General features: G+C 40.0%; 2 protein-coding genes across 2 annotated transcripts; both read left to right on the top strand.

The window, feature by feature from the left end:
* Positions 1 to 96: 96 nt before the first annotated feature.
* GCK72_016916 (uncharacterized protein) lies at positions 97 to 7,617 on the top strand (the record flags this gene model as incomplete). The annotated part of the gene is made up of 11 exons (XM_053731772.1): positions 97 to 353; positions 944 to 1,015; positions 1,062 to 1,308; positions 1,467 to 1,543; positions 1,930 to 2,098; positions 2,412 to 2,625; positions 3,657 to 3,932; positions 3,987 to 4,420; positions 5,275 to 5,667; positions 5,741 to 6,103; positions 7,414 to 7,617. 11 exons carry the CDS (start codon positions 97 to 99, stop codon positions 7,615 to 7,617), a joined length of 2,706 nt encoding a protein of 901 aa, XP_053580685.1.
* Positions 7,618 to 13,357: 5,740 nt separating this feature from the next.
* Positions 13,358 to 16,374, top strand: GCK72_016915 (uncharacterized protein; the record flags this gene model as incomplete). The annotated part of the gene is made up of 2 exons (XM_053731771.1): positions 13,358 to 13,501; positions 16,183 to 16,374. The coding sequence occupies 2 exons, from the start codon at positions 13,358 to 13,360 to the stop codon at positions 16,372 to 16,374; spliced, it is 336 nt and encodes a 111-aa protein (XP_053580684.1).
* Between the last annotated feature and the right edge of the window lie 367 nt (positions 16,375 to 16,741).

Here is a 16,741-nt window from a genome sequence, read left to right as displayed (position 1 = left end):
GCGTCTCTACTCCACGCCACACTATTTCCTTATCAGTCCGCTAATCAATTTGAATGTAGTCGGGGGGCGAGTCAACCGGTCGCGCCCGCTGCTCAAATGACATGCTCAACATATCGATCGATTCTTCCACCATCATTCATTTTTCTATTCCTTCTATTCACCGTATCCCTATGCCAGAATGCGTTGAGTCTAGCCGAAACGAAACATTCGTGTATGGCGTTAAAAGCAGATATCGGTGGAGGAGGCGGATGTGTTTGTAAACAAACGAAAAGGTACAAGCAACCCGAGTGTTGTTGTATGGGATGGGAGGTGTCACAGTTGTCGGACGACTTGGTTGAGGATGTCGGCTATTTGTAAGTTTTCGTTTTGTTGAAATTGTAAAAATGATTGATTGGAATGTGCGCTGTATGACAGTACTCAGTGGCGCTCTGTTGAGAAACGAAAACTAGAGGTCAAAGAGGCTCTTAATACGCGACGCACTTACCGGAACAAAGATTCTTGACACGCGACGCCCCAGAGAGACTAAAAACTTAAAGCACGCGCCGTTTCTGACAGAGCTGAGATCACTGACGCTTTTGATGGCATTTTGATGGTCTGGACACGCGACGCGTCTAAAGGAATTGGGGTCCCTGACACGCGACGTAGGTGCCGGAAATTAATTCGCTGATACGCCACGCCTCGGGCATTCTAAAGTCTGTGGGCACGCAACGCTTGTTACGAACCGCGACGCTTCTAAAGAAACTGAAATCCCTGACACGCAACGCTACTGAGCTTCTTGGCCCGCGACGCACGTGCCGAACCTTAATTCTCTGATACGCGACGCCTCGGACAATTTAAAGTCTGCGGGCACGCGAAGCTTGCTACGAACCGCGACGCGTCTGAAGGAATGGAGACTCCTGACACGCGACAACTATTCGGAATCTAGACTCTTCAAAATTTCCAGATACCTCCACAACACCTCCATCACCGAGATCACGCCCAACTTTTTCGATGCCTACCCATCGATTCGTGAGCTGTGAGTTTCAGCCTCATCCTCAATAACCCAATTCTCAAAATTACAGAGAAATCGACAACTCGGTCCATCTCGAGCATATCGACGGAGTTTCCTTCACCGTTTTGCCTAAACTCCGAAAACTTTCCGTTGTGAGATGTCCGAATTTGCGAGAGATTTCCGGGAAACTATTGGTGAATAACACGAAGATTCAGACTGTGATATTGAAGAATAACGGACTTCGCACAATGCCATCACTCAGAATGACAGATTCACATCATGTTACTGTAGATCGGATTGACTTGTCGCAGAATAAGGTAATCCTTTTCCACGGCCACCCACTTGATTCAAATTACAGATAAAATTCATCGGCGACTCCAAAGTCCGAAACGTCAGAGCGCGTACCCTTGTGTTATCTGAAAACAATCTTCTGGAAATATCCGGCTACGCGTTCACAGAAAGTCAATTCTTAAAGCTAAGACTCAACAATAACCCAAATCTTAGAAGTCTTTCAGTCGACGCTTTTAAGAATATGGGCGGTCTGCAAACGTTGTAAGTTTCAGGTTAATTATAAAAATATAGTTCAGAAATTGATCTTCATTTTTGTAGTTGACAACTTTTTGATAGCTCTTCACGCTTTCAAGATACACGTCTTCAAAGATAGACGCTGCGGAGAGAGCGAGAGAGCGTGTGGAAAGAGGAGGGCGTCGAGCTTCTCTGTGTCTCCCACTCTCTCGCCTTATCACCGCTTAACTTCAAAGGAGTGTATTTCGAAACTTTGAGTAGATACAAGAAAACTGTCAACTGCAAAAGTGAAGATCTATTTTTGATCTACACAGTGAATGTAAATTTGAGGTGGTTGAACAAAACCTAGAACCGTGACGCTACCTCAAAGTTTACAGATTTTTGCTGCCTGAAAACCCGAAATTTTGTTACAGGGACTTGTCGCATACCTCCATCAGCACTTTACCTATAAACGGGCTGAAAAAATTGAAGACGTTGGTACTGAACAATGTGCCAACCCTCAAGCGGCTACCGAGTGTTCTAAGTTTTACGGATCTGGAAACCGCACACTTCACCTATCCACATCATTGTTGTCTTTTTAAGGTGAGAAATTCTCAGAGCCAACTAGGAGATTTGGGTCGTGACTTATATCATTGGAAAGCTGAAAAAACGCTGTTTCCAAATATATAATCAGTTTTTCCCCACGAGTCCTGGTATTCGAGAAAAACGAGGTCAAACTTCTGAAAAATGACAAATTTTTCGCTGTTTTTTATCAAATACCAGGCCTCGAGGGCAACAACTGAATATATATTTGTAATCAGTGTTTTCGCAGCTTTCCAACGGTATTTGTCACGTTACATAACTCCAAACTGACTCCATGACCTAAGTAAACTTGCTCCATTACACCATTTTCCAGTACGTCGACGATGTGACTATGAATGATAATGGTAAATACCAACGTAACGCGAAGGAAATCCACAAGAGAATTTGCGAGAAGCGGGAGCAACAGAAGATGGCGAGACGGAAGAAGCGAGAGACTAAAGTGGACTTTTTGGAAATGTTGTTGAGGGAATGGACCGATAATAGTACTTATACGGGACCGGATGACGCGGATGAGGATGAGTTGCCGCGTAAGTTGCTTTAGACAGAAAAGGTACAAGGATTGTAATGAAAGATATCAAAAAATGTATACCATTTTCAGAATCAGCTCGTCAAGAGTTTTCAGAATAGTAGGATCATGCCCCTGTTCTGACTAAATAGGTCCTACCACGAAAACTACAGTAACCCAAGTTTAAATGCGTATACCGTATTGTCGTGTCGAGACCCAACTTGCACCAAACCTAGTCATGATTATACTTTTCTAAAAGCTCTTACCGAGCTGAACACGTTGGTCTACTTCAAATTGACCTAGGTTTCTATTTTATCAATTTTTCACGCAATTTTTCAACTATCTCACATAAATCAGCATCGAATACATAGTAGCGTTGTCTCAAGTTATGCATTTGTTCGCCTTCTTGAATTTACTGTTATTTTCTGAGATTTGTGACAAAAAAAAAACAAATTTTAACGCAAGTTTAGCCATTTTTAAAGGTTATTTATGGTAAAATAAGACCAAAATCGTTGTTGTGACATTTTTTTCCGCCTTCCGCCTTTTGGGATTCTGAAACAAGATGATAAGGCCGGCACGCTCAAAGGTACATAGGTAGTTACTGACGTCACGAAACCCTGTAGATCACTGAACATTAAGCAAATTTTAATTCTCATAAACTATTTGACTAGACAGCTGAGGTCATTGGGATTTCAGAACAGTTTTAAAATTTTGAATTGAGAAAGACTGAACCGAGTTACGAGGGTTAAACTTTTGAGCCTCTATAACTCGGCTTAACAAATTTTCAATACAGATTCCAAATTCTTACTTGAAAAATTGTATTAAGACTGTTAATTGGAATGTCAATTAGCTTAATTAGTTGCCTAACGTCTTAGAATGCTGGAAATTGCATAAACACAAAGCTACAGTAATGAGGATTCCTAATCTGCTTTCAAATTAAAAATGGAATAAATCCCCTAAACTCGGCGTACTTTGACACTACAAAAATTTTGAAAACAAATTCAGAATCCTCACAACTTTTCAGTCATCTCTAACCCTCTGAATTTCTTCCAGCCTTCACCGAAATCGGAGCAGAACCCTGCCAATCTATCGGAGAAGAAGTCCAAAAATACTACTCGAACATCACCTGCTACCCCCAGCCAGACGCCTTGAATCCATGCGAGAATATCGTCGGTTACCCATTCCTCCGTATCGCTGTATGGGTTGTCTGTCTAGCAGCTATCGTTGGTAACATCATAGTATGGGTCTTGTTAGGAATTGTCTATGAGAAACGGATGAGGATGCATTACCTGTATATGATAAATATGTCGGTGGCGGATATGTTTACAGGTAGGTACACCGTATACCGGGTACGGTATTATTATGAAACAAAAAAGGTTGCAGGAGTCTACCTAGCAGTCTTGGCTATAGCTGATGCGAAAATGTCTGATGAATACTACCGACACGCTGTCTGGTGGCAGACTGGATGGGGTTGCCGAGCTGCTGGATTCCTGGCGGTTTTCGCGTCAGAGCTCGGCATTATTTCCATGTTTCTAATAGCTTTTGAGATGTCTTACAACACACGTCAATCGTTCCGTGGGCGGAGACTCAGCCCAAAAGTTGGAGTGCTTTTGATGATTGGAGGATGGCTATTTGCTATCATTATGGCGATTCTCCCTTGGTTCGGAGTGTCTTCCTACTCGGAGAGCAGTGTTTGTCTGCCGTTAAAGGCTACGACGATGTTTGATAAGGGTTACTTGATTTTCGGGTTGAGCTTCAACTTTTTGGCGTTTGCGGCAATGGCGTTGTCATATGGGTTTATTGTGAAGATGTTGAAGGTGAGTTGTGAGAAAGTTGTGAAAGAGTTCTAAAAAGTTGTAAGAAAGTTGTAAAAAGTTGCGAGATAGTTGTGAAAAGTTATGAGAAATTGTGAAACAGTTGTAAATAATACTCGATTTTCAACTTTGGAACAAGTTTTACTTGAAGTTGTACACAATAGAAAAGTTGCTAACAATTGTGATTCTCAAAAGTTGTGAAAAGTTGCAAGCTAGTTGTTTCAACTATTGATAAATTACAAAAAAAAAAAAAAAAAAAAACGAGTTGCAACAAAGTTGTAACAGGTTACCATCAAATTGCTCACAACTTTTTGGACCCACTTTTTGACAAGTCTGAAGCAAGTTTCGAAAAGTTGAGCTGTAAGCAGTCGTGACAAGTTGTTTTAAGGTGCAAAAGTTGTGAGCAGTTGTGAGATCCTGCAACTGAGTTGTTGCAAGTTGCGATAGGTTACGATGAGTTGTTAACAACTTTGGTGCAATATTTGATCAAACTTTTAACAAGTTGTGAAAAATTGTGAAACAGTTGTAAAGTTGTTTGGAACAAGTTTTGCAAAAATAGAAAATTGCAAACGAATTTTTGGTGCCACTTATACAAATTTTGAGCAAATTGCGAAAAGTTGCGCTATGTTGTAACAATAGGCTATCAAGTTGAAGTTAAGATGAACCAAGTTCGCACAAATTTCGGTCAAGATTTGAGCAAGTTGAGACAAATGTGATCAGTTGTAAGTTCCCGCAACTGAGTTGTTGCAAGTTGTTCAGAGTTGTGAGAAGTTGTTAACAGTTGTGAGTCAACAATGGATCAAGTAGTTAACAAGTTATTAAAAGCTGTTACAAAGTTGTAAACTCCTTTATTCCAGGAAAACGAAACCCGCGAAGAAGATCGCGCGCTCATCACCAAAATGACCGTACTCGTCGTCACCGATTTGATCTGCTGGTTCCCAACCCTCTTCTTCGGATTCACCGCCACAATCGGCTTCCCCTTATTATCCCTCTCCTCCGCCAAATTCGTTCTCGTCTTCTTCTTCCCAATCAACGCGTTTGCCAATCCATTTCTCTATGTTTTCTTTACTGAGGTTATTCAACATCGTGTAAGGAGTAAAACCCTTCCAGTCATCCGACGGATCACCACTGGTCCCCTGAATGCAGCGAGCTCCTTATCCAATTTTTATCACTCACAACCTCCTGGAGCTCATAGGAGAAGTCGAGATGAGCAAACGAGCCCGTCAGGAATGCACTTGGCAGTTACCCAGGTAGGCCAGGTATATCAATAACTTTCTATCAGGGTAGATAAGAACTTTTAGTAATTTTTGTTATGAATTCCAGACGACATCTCTGAACAGCACTCCACGTGGCTCGAACGTCTCTTCACGCGCTTCTGACGCCATGCTTTTCGATTATGACACTAGACGTGGAAGTGCCTCTCCCAGAGTGTCCTTCGACATCCCTATCTCACCGACCACGCCCAGATCAGATAGAAAAAATCGGATATCATTCCTGAAACGGATTGTGTCGTCGGTGCCAGAAGTGTCGGATCTATCAGAGCACTCAAGTGAAAGTCATCATGAACATGTGCCTCATCCACGGAGAAAATTGAGATCCTCGTTGAATCGAATACTGACGTTGGGGAGGAGACAAGAGGGATCGGCGGATTCTGGAAGAGGATCGATTGCGTCGTCGGCGGGATCGGTGGGTTTTGAAACTGACTAGGAGAGGCCTATATCATTGAAAAGCTGAGAAAACGCTGATTCGAAATATATATTCAGTTTTTGCCCTCGAGGCCTGATTTTCGAGAAAAACGATGTGAAATTTTGGACCTCTGACAAGTCATTACCTTACTGAAATGTGGAAAGGCCCAAACTTTGATCTCTTTTTTCTCAAATACTAGGCCTCGTGTGCAAAAACTGATGATATATTTGGAATCAGTGTTTGTTCAGCTCTCCAATGATGTAGGTCACGTTCCATAACTTCACGGTCACTCAGGTGTCTTCCTTAGTAAACAGACGTCTCAAAACAAGTCGATTTCAAAAAAAATTTTCGAACCAGACTCTCTAGAACTGAGACGTTTTGAAACCAGAACGTTCTGAAACTGAGACGATTAAGAACCGGGACATCTTGATTACAAGTCTTCCTTGTGTCATGTTCCCAAATGTCTCGGTTTCGAAACGTCCTGGTTTTGAAATGTGAAATGTTGTCGGAAACATACCTGCAAGCAATCAGGGTCGATTTGCAACTGAAATTTGTCAGTTTATAACCTGAGACGTTTCGAAACCAGACAGTCAGCTTATTTGAACGTTAGATAATTAAAATCTAAAAATTCTAGATAAAATTGACAAAAGTTATTTTGGTCAGCGTAACTTGGTCACTGTAGTTCATAGTTGTCAAGGCCCGGGCCGGCCCGGCAAGGCCCGGCAAGGCCCGAAGGCCCGGGCCGGGCCGGGCCGGTGGAAAATTTTCAAGGCCCGGCCCGGCCCGAAGGCCCGGCTTCAAAAAATGACCCTTTTTTTTCCAATTTTTTTTTTCGAAATTTTTTCAATTTTTCATCGGAAATGTGACCATTTTTAACTATTTTTCAGAATTTCTTCTAATTCTGACTGATAGTCGAAAATTTGACTTTTTCGCGAAAAAAATCAAAAAAATTCAAAAAATTTTAAAAAAATTTGAAAATTTGACTTTCGCGCCAATTTGCCCGGGCCTTCGGGCCGGGCCTTAAGCCCGGCCCGGCCCGGGCCGGGCCGGGCCGGGCCCTGATTTCGCCGACAAGGCCCGGCCCGGCCCGGCCCGGGCCGGGCCTTGACAACTATGCTGTAGTTGGTTTCCAAACGTCTCAAGTTATAAACTGATACATTTTAGTTGCAAATCGGCCGGTTCTAAAACGTCCCTGACCCTCTCAGGCTTGCTAGTTTAGACAGATGTTTTTCTGACGGTTTCAAAACGTCCTTGCAACTCAAATCTTCATTTCGTGTCGATTTACGCCGTAAATCCACATATTTTTTCAGCGTGACCAAAACGAGCGTGTCTCCCTGACCAGCAACACTTCCTCTCTTCTCATCAGTCCCCTTTTATCTCTCCCCTTCACCCATACAAACCCAAATAACTTGATTCTCCCTCCTGACTCCGCCTCCTCATCGCCATCTTCTAACAAAAATCGCCGTAAATCGACACCAGCCATACCACTTCTTGTAGTTTCTGATTGCTCTTAGATTTTTTGTTAGTTTTATTGAATAATTAATTTATTTCTCTTTTTTTTTTAGTATGCGGGTCAATGAATACGAGCCTCTTTGAAACTACCAAATGTTGCCTTCTTCCTTCTTTTTCCCAGTGAGAATTTTTGATTTGTATGAATAATTTAAGCCAATAAAGAAAGGAAATTATGATGAATTTTTACATTGTGGTTATAGTGCAAGTTTCCTTTTTTAGTATTTTTACAATGTTAGAAACCCCTCGTGGCCAAGAGAAAGAGACGCAGACAAACCAGACACTCTCACTTCTCTGCGTCTCCCCCTCTCTTTCTACAGCTAACTTCAATGGCGCATATCTGAAAAGCTACAAGAGCTATCAAAAATTTGTCAACTACAAAAATAGAGAGGTAAGTTTGATCTACACAACCAACACAAACTTGAACAATCGTTCATGAGCCACAACGTTTCGAAACAACACTTTATTCAAAAATGATCCTTTATGTAGCTCAATTTGTACTTTTTTAAACGTTTCCAAAAATGTATTCTTCAAACTTCAATTCCTTGTTTTATGAATCCAATTTCCACAAGATGTGTCCCATTAAATCCATCATCTTTTTTTTACTTCGAGGAGATGAAACTTTGAATAGCGCATGGCTTTTATTCTTATAAAGTGTTTGAACCGCTTTTCAGCAAAAAATTTTCAGCAAACGTTTAAAAATAGTTGTTTTTTTCATCTGCAACAAACTACACAGTACATGGTGCTCTACCCAAATCTCCGTCTGTCTGATTTTCTCAGTTCCAAACGCTGTTTTTTTTTAAATATGTACATATACTTCAGTAAAGTGCAATTCCCAATATTTTTCGATACCAGCCACTCAGGTATTCTAGAACAGGGCGGTCGCGGAACCAGACATTTAAAAAATCAGTTTTATAATATTTTGGTTTGATTGTTAGCTATACGTTTCACTAGAGCGCGATTGCCAAACTCACTAGTCAGCGAGGGTTCACCTAAAAAGCATATTTGCAAACCGGGTATCTTTCTTCAAACTCAATATTGTTAGCTGAAAAATACACTAAAATGTAGATCTCGGCGAGTTTTATGTCACTGACCTACTACAGAATGGCGTTTTTGCGTTTTTACCACTTTTTACCGACCCGCGGCACATTGGCAGACAGCCATCCGACAGGAGTGCAGGGTGTAAGATCGCGAAAACGCGCTCCGTCGCACAACGGTTGGTACGGTGCCAAACTTGAATTTGACACAGTGCCGAGAATTTTTACGTTTATTTGTAGTATCTTTCAATATAAGCCGCGACGGCATATATTAATACCTCGCACTACTGTCCCATCCGCCCCGTAATAGGTCAAAGACATAGAACTCGCTGAGATCTACATTTTGGTATATTTTTCATCTCATAAGATGGAAATTGAAGGGAGTTACGCGTCGCTCCGTCCCAATTCATCATGACAACCTCCATACCGATTTTGAATTCAAATGAAATTCTCTTCCCCCGACATTTCCATTTTCCTTCCCCCCAATTCGCATTCACCTCATCATTTATCACTAACTCACTCACTCATCCCCCAAAAATTTTACTTCCCATGCACATAACTTTGCATTCTTGTTTTCTTCGCCCATTTTTTTTTTAATTTGTAGAATTTTGAAGACCTCCATAATTGTTTTTTTTCTTTTTTTCCAAATTAAGACCACTTTTTGGAAGAAAATGAGCCGGGCAATATTGGAGCAACAAAAAGAGCAAGGCGATGAAAAAAAGAAGATGAAAACGACGACGACAATTAGTTTTTTTTTCGCTTCTGCTCCGTGAAAAAGTCACGTTTCTTGTCGCGGGTAAATAGTAGAGGTAGGGGTAGTGCATTTTCTTGCGGGAATAAATTTAAAAAACATGTGTAGATTCATATCTATTGAAAAGAATAGGGAATTTTTGTTTTGTTATATTGTGTGTGTGTTATTCAAGACCCCTTTGTTAAGAAATTCGAGATTTTTATTTTGAAATCGAAATCCGGATGTTATGCATGGCGAGATGCATAGATTTAAAGAGAATGTGTCTATTTTGGAGTTTTTTTTAAATGGAAGGGTACCGTTTTAGCACGGCATAGTTCTTGCAACTGCGCTCTTCCGAAACCGAAGAAAATAGTTTGCGGAATTGAGAGACTCAGAGAAAAAAAGATATTTCAAGGGGATTTCGGTGGAGCGCAGTGGTAAGAACTGTGCCGAGCAAATAACTTCCCCATACTGACTTACCCCACTCACTAAATTATTCAGTACCCGTTCTCCTTTTTTCTATTTTCCTGTAATGACTATGCTCCTATCCTTAGCATGTCAAAAGGTTCGTTCTTTTCTTTTAATCGGTGTTTTTTTTTCAAAAAAGCAGTATTTTTCAAAGCGTTGCCACGTGTTCCCTTGTAGCCGCATAGTTTCGAATTTACCTTGTCTGTGTAGATCAAGCCTAGACCTTCATTTTTGTAGTTGTCAACTTTTTGATAGCAATTCACGTTTTCGAGATACAAAGCTTCAAAGTTAAGCATGTTTACACCCGTGAGAGGAGGGAGGGGGAGAGACGCAGAGAAGCTAGACGCCCTCCTCTTTTTGCACACTCTCTCACTCCCCAACTTCAAAGGCGCGTATCTCAAAAGCGTGATGTGCTATCAAAAAATTTTCAACTACAAAAACGAAGGTCTAGATGTGATCTACACAGTGAATGTAATTTTGAAATAGTGGGAACACTTGGGGCGCTACACTGCCAAAGTGTTTGTTTTTTTCAGTAAAATGCTCTAGATAGGGTACCCCTCTCTAAGTGGCTACTTCTGGCTCAATTATTTTTGGGATTTTCACATGCAAACGACCAACAAACAAATATAACCGCAGAAATCAGAAAAACATTCACAAATATTTCTTTCTTTATATGATTGCCCACCAATTATAGCCTCTTCACAAAAAATTCAAAAAAAATTTCTTCCGGAATGACAAAACACACGTCCCTCTCTTTTCTCCTCCCCCACAAATTCCAAATTCTTCTTATTTCAAGGTGTTCTTTTTTTGGAAAACAGCTTATCAGAATCACTTGGTCTCTTTTCTATTTTAATCCGCTTCCTCCCTCTCCCCTCTTGTCGAAAAATTATTTTTGTTATTATGGATAAAAATATGCAATTTTTGAATTATATCTATCGATTAGCCTTTCTTAATCCCCCTGAAAAAGCGGGGACAGGTGATTTGACCTACCTCGTGAAACAAGAGAGAAGACAGGTGTGTTTCGTTGTCAAATATCACATTTCATCATGTATTGTTGATACTTGACATATGTACCCCGCATTTTGTGCTCAAAGATATTTTGTCTCGCGTAAATCTTAAAACTCTCAGTAAATCGACACCTTAGGTCCTAGTGGTTAAATCTAAGAGTCTTCCGTAAATCCACACCATCTTTTCGTAAATCGACAGAACCAAGAAATCTTGTAGAGGTTGAGTCTTAAGACCTCCCGTAAATCCACACGGAGGCATAACTCTAGAATTCTAAAACCTCTCGTAAATCCACATGAGTTCTCCGTAAATCCACACGAGTTTCCCGTAAATCTTTTCAAGTTTTCCGTATATCGACATTTAGCTCCCCGTAAATCTTACAAGTTTCCCTTAAATCAACATCTTGCTCTCCGTAAATCGACATCTACCTCCCCGTAAATCTTTTCAAGTTTCCCGTATATCGACATTTAGCTCCCCGTAAATCAACATCTAGCTCTCCGTAAATCGACATCTAGCTTCCCGTATATCGACATCAAGCTCCCCGTAAGTCCATACGGGGTCCCGTAAATTCACATAGGTTCCCGTAAATCCACATGCGTTCCCGTAAATTCACATGGGTTCCCCGTAAATCCATTGGGTTCCCGTAAATCCACATGTGTTTCCGTAAATCGAAATCTAGCTCTCCGTAATGCTTACCAGTTTCCCGTAAATTGACATAGTTCACCATGAATCGACACAACCTACATACTTAGTTTATAGAGATCAAGTCTTAGAGTTTCCCGTAAATCGACACAAGCTCCGTAAATCCACACTTAGCTCATAGATCCCTCTTTTCGAACTATCAAGTACCCCCCGCCCCCCCTCGTGGACCTTGCAGAACAAAACATCAGATTACTTTCAAGTTTTTTCTCTTTTTTTCTGTCAAGTAGTCTCTGACTTTTCAATCTTTTTTTATTTTTTTGAGAATAGAATTTCATTTTTTGTGAGATTTCGTGTTTTGTGTGTGAGGGAGTGAAAGAATGCTGCTGACAAGAGGTTTTTGTTAAAAAATTATTGCAAAGGATTTAATCACAAATTACAGCAATTCCCTGAGTAGCGACTCAACACTGATACAAATTTTTGAGTTCAAGATTATATTGAACCCAGAGACCCCCATAATTCTTATTCTGTTTTCCTAGAACTTTCTTCTTTATTTTTCCACGAAAAAAATATGTTGATTTGTGTATCATTCTGAGAAATTTTTTCGTAAAAAATTCACGACCCCCCCCCCCTTTTTTTTATGAAAAAGGTATCGCAAAATGAAATCAGTCATCTCTTGTCGGCTTCCTTTCTTTTTTTTTCTATTTATCTCCTTTTCTTGTGACGAATAGAAAACATCTTTTTTCAGCCTGTCATTTTCAGACAGAAAATTTTCAAACAGTGTGCTTTAGGGTATCGCACATCCTTGTGAATTTTTTTTTTGGTAAGCGCGCTCTATCGCACTCAAAAAATTGTCTTGTGCTCCACCGTACATAAAGGTATAGAAATCTTTGTACTTTACACTTCCTGTCTGTGTAGATCACAAGATTTTCCTTATCTTTGTCATAGAAAAAGGTTAATTGAATTTTATTTTTCAATCTTTTATTTTTCAATCTCGTCTGGCAGAATGGTATAAAACCCGTGTAACAAAACCCGTGTGTTTCAATCTCGTCTGGCAGAATGGTATAAAACCCGTGTAGACAGATAAAATATCTCGTTTTCCTGTTTTTGTAGCTAGAATTCTTGAGATTTTATATTTTGCCCGATTTTTTTGTGTTTTGCTATACGGATTCATTTTCTAGTTATAATATTCTAATTGAATACAAGTTTGTTAGATTTAGTTGTCCACGAGGACTACACCAATTTATAAAAGTGAACTACATTATTATTGTCATTAGAGCGCATTTGTGAACCTTACTATTTTGTTTTTCATACTTATGGTTATAATAATTATTTTCTCAGCCGCCAGTGTGGTGACTAATTAATAATTGACAGAAATTGACAATAAATTTGCAAAATTTCAAAAATTTAGATTTTTAGGCCATCAAAACCTGTAAAACTGGTTTTACTGAAATGTTATATTTTCCCTCATAAAAAAATGGTATATTAGTCTCGACGGAGCTCAATCTTTTTCAATGAAAAATCTCAAAATATTGAGGAAAAACCGCTTCAAATTCGTTAGGTTCTGTTGTCCACCGGGACTACACCAATTTTTGTCATTAGAGCGCACTTACTTCCCAACTAGACTAAACCCGGAATACAATAAAAAAGCAAACATTCCCTTCCCCCCTTTTTCTCTCATCCATGTCATTTCATTTCGTGTTATATCAGTGTGAGAAGTGCATTAACAAGATGAATTGAATTTTCCCTCTCTCAATTTCCCCTTTCTTCTTCTTTTTGTGTTACGCGATATCCCCACTTTCCATCCTTTTTTGTTGCTCTCTCTTCAGAATCTGTTGCTCTTCAGAAGAAAGAGTTTTCAGAGTGATGTACCCTTTCAACCGGACCACCTCAATACACGCTGAAAATGCGATGCCGAACATTGAGGAGATGGAGGAGGAGGATGAGGAAATGGGTGGTGGTGATGGAAGAGCTAATGGAAAGATGTACTCGAATCGGAATACTTTGGTGGTAAGTTTTTTTTTATGTAACAGCGGGGGTTTGAGTTTCAGGGAAACAAATTCAGATAGCGGTGAACTCCCTAAGTTCAGTACCAAGAAGACTTGCCAGGGGTCCAAACTTTGACCTCGTTTTTCTCGAATACCAGACCTCAAGGGCAAAAACGGAATATATATTTAGAACAAACGTTTTCTCAGCTTTCCGATGGTATAGGCCACGTTCCATAACAACACACTAACTTCATGACCATCCATAAGTTCAGTACCGTTCAGTACCAGGTAGTAAGTTCAACACCAGGAAGGTAATGACTTGTCAGGGGTCCAAACTTTGACCTCATTTTTCTTGGATACCAGGCCTCGAGGGCAAAAACTGAATATATATTTGGAATCAGCGTGTTCTCAGCTTTCCAACGATATAGGACACATTCCATAACTCCACACTGACTACATGATCATCACTAGTGAGCGTAAGGCATGCGGCGTAACTTTTAAGCTATGGATACGTTTTGGGGTCGGAAAGCAAAAAAATGGTAGGAAACTTGGTGATTTCCAAAACCCGTGAACTCTGCTAAAACTAAGAAATCACAGGTTCAATTTTGAGCTATAAAAATGGTTTTTGTCTAGAAATGAACAAAATATGATAAGGAGAACGGACAAATAGAGAACTTGTTGAACAGCAGTTCAATTTTGGTAAGCTTAGAGCATAGTCCGGGGGAAAGTACTGGGGCGTAACTTTGTTTCAATTTAAGCTGTAGATACGGTTATAATCGCAAGATGGTCAGAAAATGGTAGGAAACTTGGAGATTTCCAAAACCTCCGAATTTTTTTGGTAGCGCGCTCTGTCCGCTAAAAGTAAGAAGTCGTTGGTTCAATTTTAAGCAATAAATCTGGTTTTTGGCTGAAAATGACCAGAGAATGATAATGAACACGGACGACGTAGTCGAATTGTAAAAAAATCGCTATAACAGTTTAATTTTGGCTTAATTCGCATTAGTAGGAGATTGCAAACGGTTCGAGCTCACTATAAAGTAAGTTTAATTGTTTTTTACCTAGAATTGGTCGGAAAATGATGAGGAACACGGACGCCATGTCAGCTTATATAAAATTTTATAAACTAACAAAGATTTCTGCGGTTTATAAGTGACTCAGACTGAAGATGTAAGCTTCGACACGTCTCTGACACATATTTTGACCAAAAACATTGATTTTTGGCTGAACGTCATCGGAAAATTGTAACGAACACTGTTGTGTTAACAAGTAGCCACAGATTTGGTATTTTCATCAAATGAAGCTGAAGATTCTACTGAATATAAAGTTCTCCTGTTCCCGCTGATTTTTATTTCTAACATCACCGATCAAAGAAAAAGAGTAACAATTTCCCAAGTGTCTGGGGGCGAGTTCTCCATTTCACCTGTACCTGTGAAATCATGAATTTCAAATCTGTTCAGAAACCACACTGCTCAGTTTTGTGACTAGTCAACATTCGGCTTCTTGATTGAAACTGAAATTTTTATATACCTTTTTTTTCAATTATGTTCATGTGTAGTGGTAGTAGTTGTAGCCATTTTTAATCATAATCCGGAAGAAATTGAAAATGAACGAAAGAAAATTGGCTTTGTGTTTTAAAGATCGAGTTCAGTGTAGTTTTTTTTTGCGATTTTGATTTTGCGCTTGATTTCAATTTTTTGTTGATCCATGGACGTCAAGGAACTGGAAGATTCCTTAAGCTTAGATTGGTTTAGTACATCCGGTTGTTAAGTTCTATCTCCAAACTATAGTGGTCTTGACCAGAATCATATTCTTGGTAAACTGTCTCAAGTGAAATTTGACTAAAGGTTCTTTTCGACGCTTCACCATGAAAATGCTAAAGAGATTTTTTGTATCGATAAGGTAAAACGACACCGTTCCTAAGCAGCCCTAGAGATTGCTTGAACGGTAATGTTAAGCCTAAACATGATATTTATCCAACCCTAATTCTGGGTGCCAATTACGCCTAGCAAGGTCTCAAACTAGTTTGGCACAAAATCCTAAGCCTAAAAGCCCATCTAAGCCAGGAACAGATAGTTGCGTAAGCCTAAAGACCCTCCAATGTCAAACTCCCTTCAAGCCAAAGCCTAACAAGGGAACTACTTTTAGACTATGTTTGAAAATTTGCTGAAAATTAACTCATAGGTAGTTTCGACTATTCTGAATACGATGGTAACAAAATCTGTTGCCCCCTTGCTGCTCTGAAGCTCAAAAAACGAGATCTAAACTTGGTCCGCGCAGTTTCGCACTCTTGTCACTCCCTTCCAGGCAGAATGGTCGAAACTATTTGTATATGAATCAATTTTCAGAAAATTTTCCTTTTAAACCCCGCATCCTATAACTTTAGGGTCATTTAAGCCTAAACCGCAAGATCCCCTTGTTTCAGGCACCAACCCAAAATCTATATTCAACCCACATTCCACAGTATTCTCCCCATTCTCGAAAATTGCTTCGTTCCACCAATTCGACCACCCCATTCCTCCCTTGTACACTTTGATTAGTTCTCGAGAAAATGTTCTAAACGACTTATTTTATTGCTCTTTCGAAGAAAAGGCAATTTTTTGAGCTCAGATTAAACCTGACTTCCTTTTTTAAACTTGACGCCGGCCTCACTAATCCCCTTGTTATCATTATTCATTCCAGTCTGATCTTATTCATATCTTCCAGATGGACTCAACGGAAGTGAACCAAGCGCCTCCGGGTTCCCCAGTGGAGAAGACGATATTGGCGTCAATTTTGGAAATGTCGAACATCAACGACAAGTGGGTGAAGACGTTCACGCCGTCGGCTGCTGCTCCGGGAACGACAAACAAGAAGAAGAGCAGGAGAGAGTCGCTTTTCGAGTGCTCATGGAGGTAATTTCCTTTTTTTTTTTGTTTTTTTTTTGGCGCCTTTTTTGGAGGGTGGTGTTTTTCTGGAATCGAAATATATTTTCTCGAAAAACTTGGAAGTTTTTAACTTTGTTAATCTTTTTATCTATGGATTAGTGCCTAGGTAATAAGATTTAGGGGGGGGGGGGGGGGGGATTTGATTATAGGTGTCGGGAGTAGTTTCATAGTTAGACAAGTAGGTACAGGTTATTCCGTAGATCAACAAATTTTGGGTGTTTAGGCTTAAACGGTTTTAGGCTTAGGCTTAAAGGATTCTTAGATTCTTAGGCTCCAAGTATGCTTAGGCTTAGAGAATTCTTGTGCACAGGTTCTGAGAATCCTTAGGCTTAACCAAC

The sequence above is a fragment of the Caenorhabditis remanei genome, chromosome V, assembly GCF_010183535.1.
Source record: "Caenorhabditis remanei strain PX506 chromosome V, whole genome shotgun sequence".
Classification (NCBI taxonomy): Eukaryota; Metazoa; Nematoda; class Chromadorea; order Rhabditida; family Rhabditidae; genus Caenorhabditis; species Caenorhabditis remanei.
This window is presented reverse-complemented; position numbering and strand designations above follow the sequence as displayed.